Source organism: Lepidochelys kempii, chromosome 5, assembly GCF_965140265.1.
Source record: "Lepidochelys kempii isolate rLepKem1 chromosome 5, rLepKem1.hap2, whole genome shotgun sequence".
NCBI lineage: Eukaryota > Metazoa > Chordata > Testudines > Cheloniidae > Lepidochelys > Lepidochelys kempii.
This window is the reverse complement of record NC_133260.1, coordinates 100559358-100574927: the sequence shown is the minus strand read 5'-3', so window position 1 is coordinate 100574927 and position 15570 is coordinate 100559358. Positions and strand designations below refer to the sequence as shown.

The window sequence follows — 15570 nt, the reverse complement described above, 5'->3', positions numbered from 1 at the left end:
TATTTTAGGAAGCCTCTTAGAATAAAGTACAGAATGAGGAAACTGCTTGTATGTATACAGGAATCCTTGTATTATGTTTACTGAAGAAAATTTATACTGCATGTATGCTTAGTAGTTCTATATCTATCTGTGTGTGTACATGACTTCCATTAATGTTAGAGGAATATGCTCATGCATCAGTGGGGAAAATGGAATCCATTAATTGCCTGTTGAAAAACAAATCATTAATTTTGAACAGCATGATGTTGCTTGACAGATTTTTATTTGGAGTATTAGCTTTAATTTATTAAAACATAAATGGTTTTTTATCAACCATGCATTTAACTGTTTTTCAGTGGGAGGGAAAAGTTTCTTAGAGGAAAGAAACTCAGCATTCCCTCGAGAGAGTTCAAACCACATGTATGTGCTATGGACATGAGGAACTTAGTCTGTGTTGAAGGTGTTCGCTACCTCAGTGATTCCACTGGGTTCAGAGGCATTACTTGTGTGCTTAAAGTTAAGCATGTGCAGAAGTGCTTTGCTGAAGCTGAAGGCTGTGGCTGTACTGCTGGAAATGGCCCAACGTGATTATCGCTACAAAAGGTTTCCCCCCACCACCCCCGCCTTGCTGGTAATAGCTCATCTTAAGTGATCACTCTCGTTACAGTGTGTATGGTAACACCCATTGTTTCATGTTCTCTGTGTATATAAATATCCCCACTGTATTTTCCACTGAATGCATCCGATGAAATGAGCTGTAGCTCACGAAAGCTTATGCTCAAATTGGTTAGTCTCTAAGGTGCCACAAGTACTCCTTTTCTTTTTGCGAATACAGACTAACACGGCTGCTACTCTGAAACCTGTGCAAGTATGGGGTTTTGAGAATCTTGGGCTCTGTTGTAGATTAGAGCACACACAACTGAATGGTAGTCGATGCACTAGGGCCCAGCAAAGAGGCTTGTCACTGAGGTGAAATAGCCAGGGACCTATAAACAGTCATAAAATCCTGACATTAGTAGCGTTCTGAATACCTGCATCTGAGCACTACTGGGCTGCTCCCTTTCAGCATGCCATTCTTCAAACTTTGACTAGCTGGAGGAGAATTAGAGAATCCATAACTGCAGCAGGAAGCAGGTGGGAATGGCAAAATTGGGATTTCCAGGGTAGCTGGGCCTCACCAACAAAACAGAAACGAGCGGGGAAAAATGATGACTAATGCAAGGAAAATAATCTGTAATAAATACTTTAGTCAATGACCTTTGACCTTCTTCTATTTGTGAATTGATAGTTGTCATGGTTTTGGGTTTTTTGGGGTAGGGGCAAAAGGGGGGGGTCTCAGGTAAGTGGTTTTGCCAGATAAGCAGTGCCAAATATTAATTTCATAAGGAAATAAATTTTCTCCCATTATGAAGTCTTCAAAGACTGACTTCTCCTTCTCAAGTAGGTCTTCTTTTGATGCTGTGGTTGTTTTAATGCTTGACTATAGTCAGTAACATACATGCAAATCCTGTTATTTGAAAGGGTTCAACCTTACCTTAGAAAATGTATATGCTGGTATGTAATCCTGTGCATTGTTTATGTAACAGAAGTGAGTGACTGCCAATATTTGTTTGTCTATTTGCTGAAGCAGAGTGCTAAAACGTCTTCACACAGCAAAAATTTAAAAACAAACAACAATTATATCCAAAATGGTCACATGCAGTATCCGTTGCCATTATTGTGTAAAAGGGCCTGAACTCACTCTGTTTTTAAACCTGCAAAGAGCTCAGTGAGGTCATGGTCTTTATGGAAGTCCAGTGCCACCTACTGAAATATTTTAAATGGGAGCTTGGGGGCACAGAAATAAAATATAGCAGGATATTTTATGCTTGTAAAGGGGTAAAGAAGGACTGGATTTCTGTAACCAGAATGTGCTGAGAACTTCATGTAGTTTGGAAGTATGTTAATACGGGAAGAAATGTTGCATGTCGTCTCCTCTTTAGTTTTCCTATTAATAGAAAATTCCTACTTCTTGCTGTACCTTCCTAAGCTAAACCTCCTTTCTGGAGGATTCAAGCTGGTGTGTCTGTAGGATTGATTTTCTCAGTCTTTCTTCATTTCTCTCCTGTTTGCTGCCTCTTAGCTGTGTTTTTTCAATTGCTTCTTTTTTTCTCCCTATTGTTCCTGTCTGCTCCTTTGTTCCAACTCTTTTGTTCTGTCCTACCTTTCTCTATTGCTCTTTTCCTCGGTTTCCTGTGGTTCTCTCTTCCCCTTCTGCCTACTGTCTTTGTTTGCAGTCTGTCCCTCTGTCATGCCTGTGTACTAAGCAGTTCATAAAATTACACAAAAATTGCAAGATACAGAGGCAAAGGCTGTGGCATTCTATTTTAAAACAATGAGAACACAAAGTAAATACCTTCAGGACTTGTTTGTGAGGTTTAATTTAAAAGTAACTAATCCATACATTTCAGAAGAACTTTATAATGAAACACATACCTTTAGTCAAAAATCCACTTTCTAAATAAAAAGCAACATTTCCTTCTGTGACTTGTGGGACATGCAATGAATTAATTTAACTGCATGACTTTGCATAATCTGTCCTTGTGAGTTCTGTATGGGTGTTACATTAAACAGTAAAACTTACTCCACTTCTATCAGATAAGATTTCTTCTATATATGGTTTCTTTGACTATTATGTTCTCTCTAGTTTTTATACCATAGCTTGAAGAAAGTAAGGTATCCAGAAAGAAACATTAATAGTGTATTTCTATAGAACATAAACATCACTGATAATTACTATAATTCAGGTTGCAAAACACTTTATATTGTATCTTCGTCCTTGTTTTTCTACTGTTAAAACTTGCTGAAACATTCACATTTTGATCTGAAACATCTTATGCCTGGACTTCTTGTGAAAATGAATATATTTGAGGGCAGATGGGAGAGTTTGAAAAATCTACTCAACTGTTTGTTTTGTTCCCGCCCTCTCCCCTCCTCCAAGCTAGGAGGTAGTTAAAATAGAAATTTCTTACAATGGAAAGCTAACTACACTTCTTTATTTAAAAAAAAAAAAGGGGGGGGGGAGGGCTAAAACATTGACTTGTATTCAGCAAAATGAGACCTACAGCAGAGATGGGACCTCATTCCACTTTTACCCCATTCACTTGTGTGATCTGCTAAGCTTAATTGGGACCGTTTAATTGCTAGTGTTACTCATGGGAAACATTCCATTTAAGAAAAACTTGGGAAAACTAAACGCAAAAAATTCTAATGCAATGTAAAATCTGTTGCTATCGCATATATTTAGTAGTAGTGTTTTTCTGGTTAAATACATGGCTTCATCTGTTATTGCACAATAAAATGTGTACCTTAAAACCTATATGGTGTGCAGTTATGTAGACATCACTATGGAAACCTGAACTTTTGCACTTCCAGGCTTTTGATGATTTTAAGGGTTGCAGTAATAGATTTTGTGCATTTACTGTATATAGTTTTTTGGAGCAGTACTGATACACATCAGTTTCAATTCAATTACTAATTTAAGATTCAAAAGAGAAGGCAGTAATTTGTTTGAATGGTTGGAAAGTTGGTTGAGGCAGTATTTAATCTTTTATGCAAAGCTTTGCACATTTGAAAGGTTGTGCTATCTTTCTTTCTTTTTTTAGAAAAGGCTTCCACCGGCAGTAATGACACATTTCTGGATTTTGATGCACCATGCATAAAGTTTTTTATGCCTACAGTATGAAACAAATGGTGTCACCAGAATATATCAGTTATTTGTTTCTCCTGAGGATAAACATTTTACTGAAGCTAGGGATTGGTGACAGGGTTTAGTAGTAGGAAACCTTCTACTAAAGTATTATACAAAAGAGGAAAATGTGATAGGTCTGAAAATTATAGTGTTGTAAGCCAGGATTTGATGTATACAGAGTTGGATCAGTATCAGAAAAGCACTGCTAAACCAAAAGGCCAATGTAAGTTTTTGACAGTTTTAAAGTCCAATATTTTCTGAGCCACATGCACTACAATATTATTATTTATGCCGTTGGAAAGCATAGAATTCCTTCTGTCCAGTGATATAATCACTAACCTTAGCATGTTTTTAATGTAATATTAATGGCTAAATTTGAGGGCGGGGGGGAAACGAGCAGAAATCTGTCCCTGTATTGCACTGGTCCTAAACCAGTTATCAGAAAGGTTTTGTCTCTGAATACTAAGTAGACAAGACTTTTAAGTATGCATTCTAAGTAATCTTAACTCATAATGCTTCCGTTTGATTTGTATTACATTAATTGCAGTAGCCCAAATATCTCCTTGAATTAGGCACTGCACATATGCATAGCAAAAGATGATCACTTCCCTGAGGAGTTTACAATCTAGGAAGAATTTAATTTGAAATTTTCTTTATTGAAGTCTAGGTTGTTTCATGAGGTACTTTGACAGCAGAAGGAATATTGACTCACTCATTAATTCAGATACAAGATTTGAAATTACTGTTTACTGCTGATACCAATGGATTGATTTGGGCTTTCAGAAAAGAAATCATTTTTTTTCTTCATTTAGAGAGTTACTCTCTTTTACTCAATGAGACATTAGAGGATGTTTAATAATGTATGTGTCTTTGCTATAAATCTTGCGTTAGTTGGCTTGTGAGTTTATGGTACTGCTCTACTGAGCTACTCAAAAGTAGTTATCAATAGTTTGCTGTCAAACTAGGAAGACCAGCCTAGTGGGGTTCTGCATGGGTTTGTCCTGGATCCAATACTATTCAGTATTTTCATTAATGAATTGGATAATGGAGTGGAGAGTGTTCATAAAATTTATGGGTGACACCAAGCTGGAAGGGGTTGCTCGCACTTCAAAGGACAGAATTAGAATTCAACACAACCTTGACAGATTGGAGAATTGATTTGAAATCAGCCAGATGAAACTCACTCTAGGCAAGTGCAAAGTACTACAAGCAGGTCAAGTTTATTAATAGTGACTTAGCCAGAGACCAGTGCACCAAAACCAAAATATATTACTGTAAAATTTAAAATTAAATCCAAAGTTTTAGAATATTCAAATACCTATAAATACAAATGTCAAAAGACCATAAAGCCATTAAGCCATATATATGCACCATGCCACTTGCCATTTCCTTATTTTATTGGCTGACCATGCAAATAGGGCAATCGCTTTGATCAGATATGTCATTTCCTAATAAATACTCTGTTTTCTGTGAGGTCGTAGAAAAAGGCAAAAACATGGAAAGCCATTTTGACCTCAAGTGCAATACAGATTACAACAAAATAAATAATTGGGTAGGTCTTCCACCTGCTCAGAGTTGCATGGACAGAGGTGGTTATATTTCTTGATGCCAGTACATCAGCCTTCTGAGGGCATGTCTCCACTGGGAGAAGGGGAGAGGGAACCACGGTTGGCAAGTCTCAGAGCCTCAGTGAACTGACTCAGGGCTTTAGCAGGGTTTGGGCTATGGGGCTAAAAATAGCAATGTAGGTGTTGCCACTCAGGTTGAAGCCCAGGCTCCGAGACCCACCCCCTTCGCCATGTTTCAGAGCCTGGGCTCCACCCCCAAGTGGGAAGGTCTATCCTCCTGTTTTAAGCCTCAGAACATAAGCCCCATGAACCCAAGTCAGTTGATCTGGGCTCTAAAATTTGCCGCTACAGGTTTCTTTCTTTCTTTTTCCTTTTCTTTTTTTTTTTTCTTCAGTGTAGACATACCTAAGTCTTCTGACTGCATAGATTGAATACTGAGAGCTCCTTAACTTGTTGTTGGACAAACTGTCTAAATAACTTGCATACCCAGGGCTGTTTTTAACAAAGGGGATCCAAGGAGACACATTTGTAATGGAAATAACTGCTATGTCTAATTGCTTATTAATATCCTCTAATCTCAACTTGATTAGGGATTTCATGTTTTTAAAATAAGTCTAATCATTTTCAATTTTTAGAGGCCTAGAGAATGCAAAGAATTCTGAATGTACTCTAACCAAGGAAATTTACATGAAAAAGCCAGACTGAGCTATTCCTCTAAGCCAGGGTCTTAAACATGCGGCCCCCGGGGTTCTTTTGTGTGGCCTACCAAGCTCCCCATGCCCCCCCCCCGCCCCTCTGCCTACCTCCAGACCAGGGGTGGGCAAACTACAGCCTGCAAGCCCCGCGCCACTCCCTGAAGCGGCCGGAACCAGGTCCCTGCGGCCCCTGGGTAGTGGGGAGGGTAGAAGGCTCTGTGCGTGGCTCTCGCTTCCAGGCACCACCCCCCGCAGCTCCCATTGGCCGGGAACAGGGAACCACGGCCAATGGGAGCTTCAGAGAAGGTACCTGGAGGAGCGGCAAGAGCAGCACACGGAGCCCTGTGCCGTTGTCCGTCACCCCCCCGCAGGGACGTGGTTCCAGTTGCTTCCTGGAGCAGAGCGGGGCCAGGGCAGGCAGGTGCCCCGGTGCTCGCCGCTGCCACCCCAGAGCTGCTGTGCGTAAGCAGCGCCAGGCCGGAGCCCATGCCCCAAACCCCTCCTGCACCCCGCACCCCAACTTCCTGCCCTGAGCCCCCTGCCACATCCCTCACCCCTCTGCACCCTGCATCCCAACTCCCTGCCCTGAGCCCCCTACCGTACCCTGCACACCTCCTGCACCTCAACTCCCTGCCCTGAGCCTCCGCCACACCTCCCGAGGGCTGGGAGGGGGTGGAGTTGGGATGGGGACTTCGGGGAAGGGTTGGGATGGGGGCGGGGCCTCATGGAAGGGGTGGAGTGGGGGCGGGGCCAGGGGCAGCGAAGGGGGGTGTCAGTGATGCGGCCCTTGGGCCAATGCACTAGTCCTCATGTGGCCCTCCTGGTCATTTCAGTTTGAGATCCCTGCTCTAAGCATAGGCTGGACAGGCGTTGTGGAGCCAGAAATTGGTATTATGATATTGCAGCAAAGTACTACACTTAAGGAGGAAAAATCAAATGCACACCTACAAAATGGAGAATAATTGGCTATGCAGTAATACTGCAGAAAAGATCTGGGATGGATCGCAAATTAAATATAAATTAACAATGTGATGCAGTTGCAAAGAAGGCTAATGTAATTCTGGGGTGTATTAACAGGAGTGTCATATGTAAGACATGGGAGGTAATTGTTCCATTTTACTTGGCACTGGTGAGGCTTCCCCTGGAGTATTGTGTGCTGATTTGGGCACCACACTTTTAAAAAAGATGTGGACAAATTGGAGAAAGCCCAGAGGACAGCAACAAAAATGATAAAAAGTTTTGAAAACCTGGCCTATGAAGGAAGGTTTAAAAAAAATTGGTCATGTTTCTTCTTGAGAGAAGAAGATTGAGGTTGAACCTGACAAGCCTTCAAATATCTGAAGGGCTGTTACAAAAAGGATGGTGATCAATTGTTCTCCACGTCCACAGAAAGTAGGACGAGAAGTAACCAGCAAAGGTTAATCTGCAGCAAAGGAGAGTTAGGTTAGAAATCAGGAAAAACTTTCTAAGTATAACGATAGTTAAGTGCTGGAATAGATTATCAAGGGAGGTTGTGAAATCCCTGTCACTGGTGGTTTTTAAGAACAGGTTATTCGAACATCTATAGGGATAGTCTAGGTATACTTGATCCTGCCTCAGGTAGGTGGGAGGTGGACTAGATGACGTCTTGTAGTCCATTTCAGTCCTACATTTCTATGATTCTATATTTCATTTTATGAAACTATTCCTTGTGTTGACAAATCATTAAAATATTATCTTTGATGGTGATGTTAGAAACTAGAGGCAAATATTTAGGTTTTGTTACAACTTTTGCATACTTTGTACTATTAAATCTCCCAGTGAATGAACAGCAAAAAAACAAATCCCTAATTGAGTAAGAAGAATTTTCTGGTTCCCAAAAGAAATATTTGGTCGACTGTCTGCCCATGTAGATAGTAGGAGGCAAATAGATGAATCAACAACAGCTAAAGATATCAAATAAGGATCCAACATCTGTGACAAAAACTGACAGTTTATGCTTTGTCATAAGTCATCTATTCTAACTAGAGATCCTCAGCAACAAGTAATAAACTACCAAGGCTGCAAAAACTACCAGCAAAAGTTTTTATGTAAAAATTATAGCTCAGTAGCTTTGGAAGGTCTTTTAACGTAATGAAAGATGTGACCAGTCAGGTAAGACAAAGCCAGGTACAAGAGACAAACAATAATTTTGAGGTTTAAAAGGCTGGTCCATATCTAATGGCCTCTTACAGCCAGAGTATAAACTAGCGAAGGAGAAGAGGGCTTCTTGTAACCAGAGTCTCCCATCGTGTGATAGACTGGTTCCTCCATCTAAACTCAGTGAGCGAGTGACTTAAGAACTCACTCTGACTGGCTTCTGTAGGAAGGATTACATTCTCTCCAGCTGGACCCAGTCATTACCAGCTGGAGGTTTTTTGGTCAGATGAGTAACTGAATCAAGATCCAGCCTCCCAGAGGCTATACATGCTGCCCACTTGTAGCACCTTCTGTAGCAGGGAGCAAAACACTGAGTAGGTTTTTAAATGTGGTCTCTTGTGACACCCTATTGTGCTGAAAATGTATGCCAACTGCTGTTTTGATTTACAATGGAAGCTGCATAAAAGCATTGACTCACTCATTTTCATGGAATAGATCTCTTGCTTCCATGATGTTTACTGATTCACAAGTTTTAGTTTGCAATTAGCTTAGGTCTGGGAGCACAAAAGAACCTTCCTGTCAATCTACTTCACTTCAAAGCCAGCATTTAAAAAAGTTAGTCCTGCTTATTGTTTTTCAGTAGCTATATCTTTGGAAGTTAATAGGGATTGCAGTGCAAACAAAATATTATTGATAGTTTCCTTATAATACAATTTGTTCCTTTTTTGTAGACCGAAAAGCAGTGTTGGGCTTCAGCAAAGATGCCACTGCTGACCTGTATTAGACTAATTATTCAATCATACCAAATGGGCCCATGAAGAGTGAGTTGTCTATGCAAATATGTACATGTATGTGGATGCATTTTCCACAGCTTTTAAAAGCTCATTTGTTAAGACATCTGTTTTACTGCCCACGTATCCACTACTTTACTTAGCCATTGTGAAACAAGGCTGTTTTCTGCCCTCCTTTAAGCACTGCCTTTGAAAACTTCATATCCAGGGATGATGTGCTGTAGGCTGCCTCAGAGAAGCTTAATATTCTATCATGAAACCCTCATGTTTATGAGAAAGTTGTCAGTGTGCAGCTATTCTAGGTGCTGTTGCATAGGGGTAAACATTGTGAGTACTCGAGTAATGAGTACTTGGTGTCCACTTCATCTATAAAGTTCAGCTACATTAGATGATAGTAACAATACATTAGATCAAAACCATCCAGTCGCCCTTATACTGAAGAAACTGTGACATTAATTTGGCCTATATGAAAGCAGTTGATAGTTTCAATTCAGTTCCTACAAGATATGTCCATATCACCCCCCCCCAAAAAAAATCTATTTATGCTCATTCTGCTAATTGGCACACTTGCTGGAGTTCTGCGGAGGCATATATCGAATTAGCATGGAGACTAAATGATCCCATCGCTCCTACAGGTAGACCAGAGTCAAAGCTTATTGACAGAGCAGCGTAGGGAGAAGCTTGCATTTTCAATGCCATATCTTTTCTGTGGCTAGCATTTTCCAGTATTTTCTATTTTGGGACCTTTTAAATAACAAGTACAATTCAATAAAAATAAGTAAGAATAAGACAGGAGATTTTGTTGAAGAATAAAAATGTCTGTGTTCAGATTTAGGAAGGTTTGAGGGGTTTCCTACCAGATTTCCAGTCTGTTGATTTCCACCCTCCCCCTCAAATAGGTTTGTCAGATTTTTGTGCTGTCCATTTTTTTGACCTAGTCTGACATTGTTACCTTCACTTGTTAAAAAGCTAGGAGCAGTATGTAAGTATGTAAGAGTTGTGCTTTTACATATTTATCATAGGTTTAGCTTAGTTTTGATTATTCTATCAGTAACTTTGTGCCCAATCCCGCAACCCTGATTTATGTGAGTAATCCTTTACCACGACAAAATCAATGTACTTGTTGCATCTCACGTCCAAGGCAGGGTTTTTACAATGCATCTAAGTAGGTAAAGGTTTTACTTTCTCAAGCAATATCTGTTCTAGTGAGAAGGAGATAAAACTAGAGTCTGTTCACTTGTGTGAATTTACCAGATTGTGCTGAGGAGGAGGGAGGGCGTTCAGCTGTTCTCCATGCTATAACACAATGGCAGATTACAGTACCTTTCAAACTTGAATCCAGTTGCTCAGCAAACAGTAATGGAAGGCCTGTTTGATTCTCATCATATACCTCTGAAAGGAAAAGACAACCAGAGTACGTTTAGCTTTCAACATAGCTTCCAACATAGTTTCAGCATATTGCATGGTCTTTCCAACTGTTCTAGAAATTGTCATAACACAATGAAGAAAACAATTTTAGTAAACCTAAAAGACTGAGTGGTTTCTGCCATCAGACTGATTTCCAACTGAGGAGCCTTGTTGGCGTAGGCGGTATGTTCTTCTGTATTTCCGTTTGGAGGGTCTGTGTTAGTTTGCTGCAGACAGTGTGTTACTGAAGTGACATTATAGTATTATCAATAAACATTAAACTGCAGCTTAATGTGTGGCAGAATTTAGCTCTTGGCAAAGGCTATATAGCCTGTATTCTGGCACCAGCGTGGGTTCCAAATGCAAACTAATGTGCCAGTGACTCAGAATTTCCACTTTCTCCTTTACTCACTTTACAGATTAGCTTCCCAGTACTGACAGTCCTTGTTCACATGCCCTTTCCAGCAATGTTTCCAAACCAGATGCTTCACCTAAAAATAAGACACAAGCTTCTCAGGTATATAAATAAAGGGGAGCTTCTACCTGCTGTTCCAAGTTTGCAAAGTGCTGATTAAAAAAAAAAAATCTGTAGAAGTTAACATTTTCTTGTAGTATCTTATAGTATCAGTTACATTTTCTATAATTTTCCAGTTACTGAATGTCCAGGTAGATTAAAACGAAGCTCTGTTCTGCCACAAGGATACTGCAGGTTCCTGTATTACTCTTTTTGGCATCATCAGAACCTTTTTCTGTTCACTGCAAAATGAAGAGCTGCCTATGAAACGTGAGTGCACCTGACCATCCCTGTCCTGGGACAAAGGTGACATTTTATTTGTGCTGCAAAGGCTTCTGACAACAACTTTTCTGGTGTTGGTTACTATTGTCCCTACCATTGAAGTCTATTGCGCTCCATTTTATCACACATAGAATCCAGTTTCTCTAGTTCTTGTAACATGGCCAGCCCGTTGAGACACTGCAGCTTTTTCACAGTATTTGAGACAGCCTTTATCTTGGGTTGTGCATTCTTTTTCACCAGGTAGCTCGGAGCATGTCTTTTTCAAGGATTTGTTATTGAGCTTTTACTTTCTACCCCACCTTCTATAGAAAGAAAGGAAGGATGGTGATTTCCTTGTTGCTATCCCACCAAACAGTGTGCTTCCCCTGAAGCATGGGACCTGATCAACTGAAATCTTACGACCACCTGGGGAAGGCCCCATCTAATAAACAGTTCTGTGCTGGAGACTGTTACCTTGTTATGAATGGCTGCTAAAGGGATGACCTCTGACCATTTGAAATGATAGTCACAGAAGCAAGAGGCAGCTTGCTGTCCATGTAGATACCTTTGGGGAGTTCAGTTACAGGAAGAAATGTGCTGGCTCATGCAATTCCTATTGCCTCATTCCTCTTCTTTTTTCTCCTGCAATGCCTTCTTTCCCTCAGGGTCTTAACTCCCAAACAGATGATTTATCTTATCATTAGGCTCTTTACTCTGCCCTCTTGCATATATCTTTTCCCTTATATGCATGTCTTTATTTCTCTCCCTACTGTTGCCTCACAGATGTGGCCCTACCAAATTCACGGTCCATTTTGGTCAATTTCACGGTCATAGGATTTTTTAAATTGTAAATTTCTTGATTTCAGCTATTTAAATCTGAAATTTCACGTATTGTAGCTGTAGGGGTCCTGACCCAAAAAGGAGTTGCAGAGGGGTTGTGGTACTGCTACCCTTACTTCTGCGCTGCTGCTGCTGCTGGCAGCAGTGCTGGGCAGCTGACAAGCAGCGGCTGCAGGCCGTCTGCCCAGCTCTGAAGGCAGAGCTGCCACCAGTAGCACCAGAGAAGGAAGGGCGGAATGGTATAGTGTTGCCACCCTTCCTTCTGTGCTGCTGCTGGCAGGGCGCCTCCTTCAGGGCAGGACGCCCAGCCTCCATTCTCCGTCTGCCCAGCTCTGAGGGCAGCGCAGAGGTAAGGGTGGCAATACCGCAACCCCCTAAAATAACCTTGCGACCCCCCTGAAAATCCTTTTTGGGTCAGGACCCCCAACTTGAGAAACGCTGGTCTCCCCCATGAAATCTGTATAGTCTAGGGTAAAAGCACACAAAAGACCAGATTTCACCGGGGGGGGAGGGGGGAGACCAGATTTCATGGTCCATGGTGTGTTTTTCATGGCTGTGAATTTGGTAGGGCCCTACTCATAGAAAGTTCATGGCTGGATGACTGGATTGTGACCATTAAGAGTAGCATCTCTTTGTCTTCTCTTTCCACCCTTCTTCTTTTCTTTTTCCCTCTACTGCTGCCTTATACCCACTTCGCTGTTGCATGGTGGGTCTCTACCATGGAAACCACCAACCTTCCTTGCTCTGTGTGGTGATGGGCATCTGGTAAGGTGAAGACAGCACCTCTACATATTTTTAAAGATGAAACCATTACTGCCGCTAACTACTGAAATGGATTCTATCTGCATAGTAACAAAAACGACAGTTCACTAAGTGCCAGAATGAAAATCACAGCCCTTAGCATCGTGTCACTGCTGTTCACGCTCTAGCCACTGTAGCTCACGAAAGCTTATGCTCAAATAAATTGGTTAGTCTCTAAGGTGCCACAAGTACTCCTTTTCTTTTAACCACTGGAGGCTACAGCAACATCAGTTGTAGCAGGAAATAATATACTAGTAAGGAAAGGAGAGCAGTATGTTCTAGAAAAGAAAGTCTAGTACCAGGTTCTTTCTGGAGCTTTGAATGAAACAATAAACTAACTGGAGTAGAAGTAGAAGATTTTGTTCCAAGTAGTCACAGAACCACCCTTGGCTGATTTATAGGGGGAAACAGCTAAAATGTCCTGACCCAACTCTCACACTCAGTCTCTCTAGCTCCCAACATAGAGGACTTGCAGAATGTGAGCTCTGCAGCTTTTGGGGGCAGGGTAGAAAAGCCACTGTGTGTGATGGTGGCGGAGGCGGTAGTCTTATTAGGGCATGAAGGACTTGTGTTTAACCATTTAAATTATTTCTGTTTAAACATTACAAAACAGCACTGACAGCCTGCTATAAACTGCAGCCTGCCAGTCTGCTCTGCACCCAGCTGCCTGAAGCACTGTCTTCCAAAGTGGAGGGTGACCTTTGGTCTCTACAATCACACCTGCCCCCATCCCTACATAAATAGCAGCTACCCCACACCCTCTGTGTAATTCCCCTCCTTTCATGGCCATGTGTGTGTGCACCTTTGTACATTCTGAGGTTTGAATTAGGCCCCATGAGTTTATTGAAATATGAGACCTAAACAACTCTTGTTTCTGTTTAATTCTTTTTTTTTTTCTTTTTTCTTTTTTTGCCAGGGACAACATCTTTCAAGCCAGTGCTTTATTTGTGTAAGATGATAAAACATAGTCAACATTCAAGAAGCACTTCCAGTGCTACCCTGGCAGACTGGCTTTATTCATTGTTTGTTGTCTTTAGTTAAATGAAAGTGGTGTGACTGAAATGTTACTAGATAGCATATAAATAGAGGGTCTTATCCAACTTCCCCTGAAGTCAGTGGGAATTGGATAAGCCCAGAAGGAAAGGGAATAAAGCCTTATTATTGAAAAGACACCCAGTGCACTAGATAACAAAAGTAAGAATACTATCTTAATGTAATTGTATGCATCTAATACTAGTGTGGCATCAGGTGTATTGGGCATTTTTATCAATCATGTTTTATATTCTGTTTGTATTTGTTTTATATTTTGAGTGCTAATTTTACTGATTCTGAAAAGGAGACGTTAATAATACTGACTGGCGCAATGACAAATACTCTTGTCGTATTTGATGTGCATTTTCTTAGGCATACACGTAGGAGCAAAACCTGTCCCTAGCACACAACCCAAGCAGTCAACTGTAGACTGGAAAGTTCTTCAGGGGAGGAAGAAATGAATCCTTCTTTCCTAGGTCCTGGAGTGGCAGCACTGTAGGTGGCTGCCTGGGATGTTTGTGGATAAAGCAAGGATGACCATCTTTGAAAATCTGGGACTAAAAATCTAGGATGGGATTTTTTGCACCACAGTGGCATTGACTTTCAGTGAAAGGTGGGCAGGTCACTCTTAAACTCCTTTTGAAAATCCCACCCTTAAGGGACAATTTTTAAAAATGAAGGCCCAAGCTCTTCCTGCAAAAAAAAGTGCAAAACCCCCTGCAGTTTCACACTTCCTTCCTACGATTATTCATTAAAATCAGCTCATTACACCCAGTGGATAACGAATTAGCCCTACATACGCACAACTGCATTAATTGCACCCACTAGCACCCTTCCATACTTTTTTTTTTTTTTGCCTTGGAACATGCTTTTGAAAGTTTTTCCCTGAATAATCCCATATTTGCACATCAGAATTCAATATGGTCAGTCCTCAATTATTGAACTTCCGTTACTCTGAATTGTGTGTGGGTGCAGTCTTGTTATGGGTGTTCCCTCACACATAACAGTTAACGTAAGCCAAATGAAGAAAGCACTGGTACTTCAGCGTAACAAATAATAGGCTGCATAGTCAAAGTAATGACTCTGTTTGTAATTCAGGATGAGCGAAACAGGAAAAACATGATAATCTATTGATCACAGTATAACCTGATCACATGGTTGGGAGGCTAAAATGTCAGTTTTTTCTTTTCTTTTGTACCAAATTGAAGTAGGGGATAGGGAGTATTGTTTGGACGCTTTAGACTTTTATGTTATGGGGGGGACTATTACGCTCGCCATTGGGTTTAATTTAAAAATTAAGGGCACAGCAGGAAATTTGTCTCCCAGTTACATCTGGTGAAAACTGGAATACCTCTTCTGACAACAATGAAGTTACTCCAGATTTACCCTGATGCAACTTTGAGCGGAATTTGGCCTACAGTGTTCAGAAAGAGCATCATTTCTTCCTGATAGCACTTTATTTAATGCAACCCAACCAATAGAAATGTGCGGATAAGACACATTAGTTGTACGTGAGCACTTTTTGCTAACCAGGAATCAGCCATATTTGTACTTTTTGTCTTAAAAAGTATAGTACTGAAGAAGGGGGGAGGGGAGGTTGTAAAATAGTACACAAACATAAGAGATGAAGTTTGTAGGAATTTTTTTCTCTGTATAATTTGCTTTTGTGTTCATTATATCCCCCCCCTCTGTATTTTCAGTAAAGGGTTACCTTCGAGTTCAACATTCACCCTAGAAGACAGTGCCATCTACTTGACTTCAGAACAGAGCACACTGGAAATGGAAAATGATAATGCTTCAGTTTTGGATGTCTATTTAGTAAGTTGTCGGACTG

The 15570-nt window shown here is 40.9% G+C and overlaps 1 protein-coding gene across 9 annotated transcripts in view; it reads left to right on the top strand.

Annotated features, from left to right (window-relative positions):
- PIP5K1B (phosphatidylinositol-4-phosphate 5-kinase type 1 beta) overlaps positions 1-15570 on the top strand; it is a 166721-nt gene that overhangs the window by 132588 nt on the left and 18563 nt on the right. For 8 of the 9 annotated variants that reach the window (XM_073345200.1, XM_073345199.1, XM_073345193.1 and 5 more), the window contains one exon: positions 15437-15554. The exons of the other annotated variant lie outside the window; for it this stretch is intronic. In XM_073345200.1, the coding sequence (XP_073201301.1) occupies positions 15437-15554 (118 nt within the window). The remainder of the gene's footprint in view (positions 1-15436; positions 15555-15570) is intronic. 9 annotated transcript variants of the gene reach the window in all.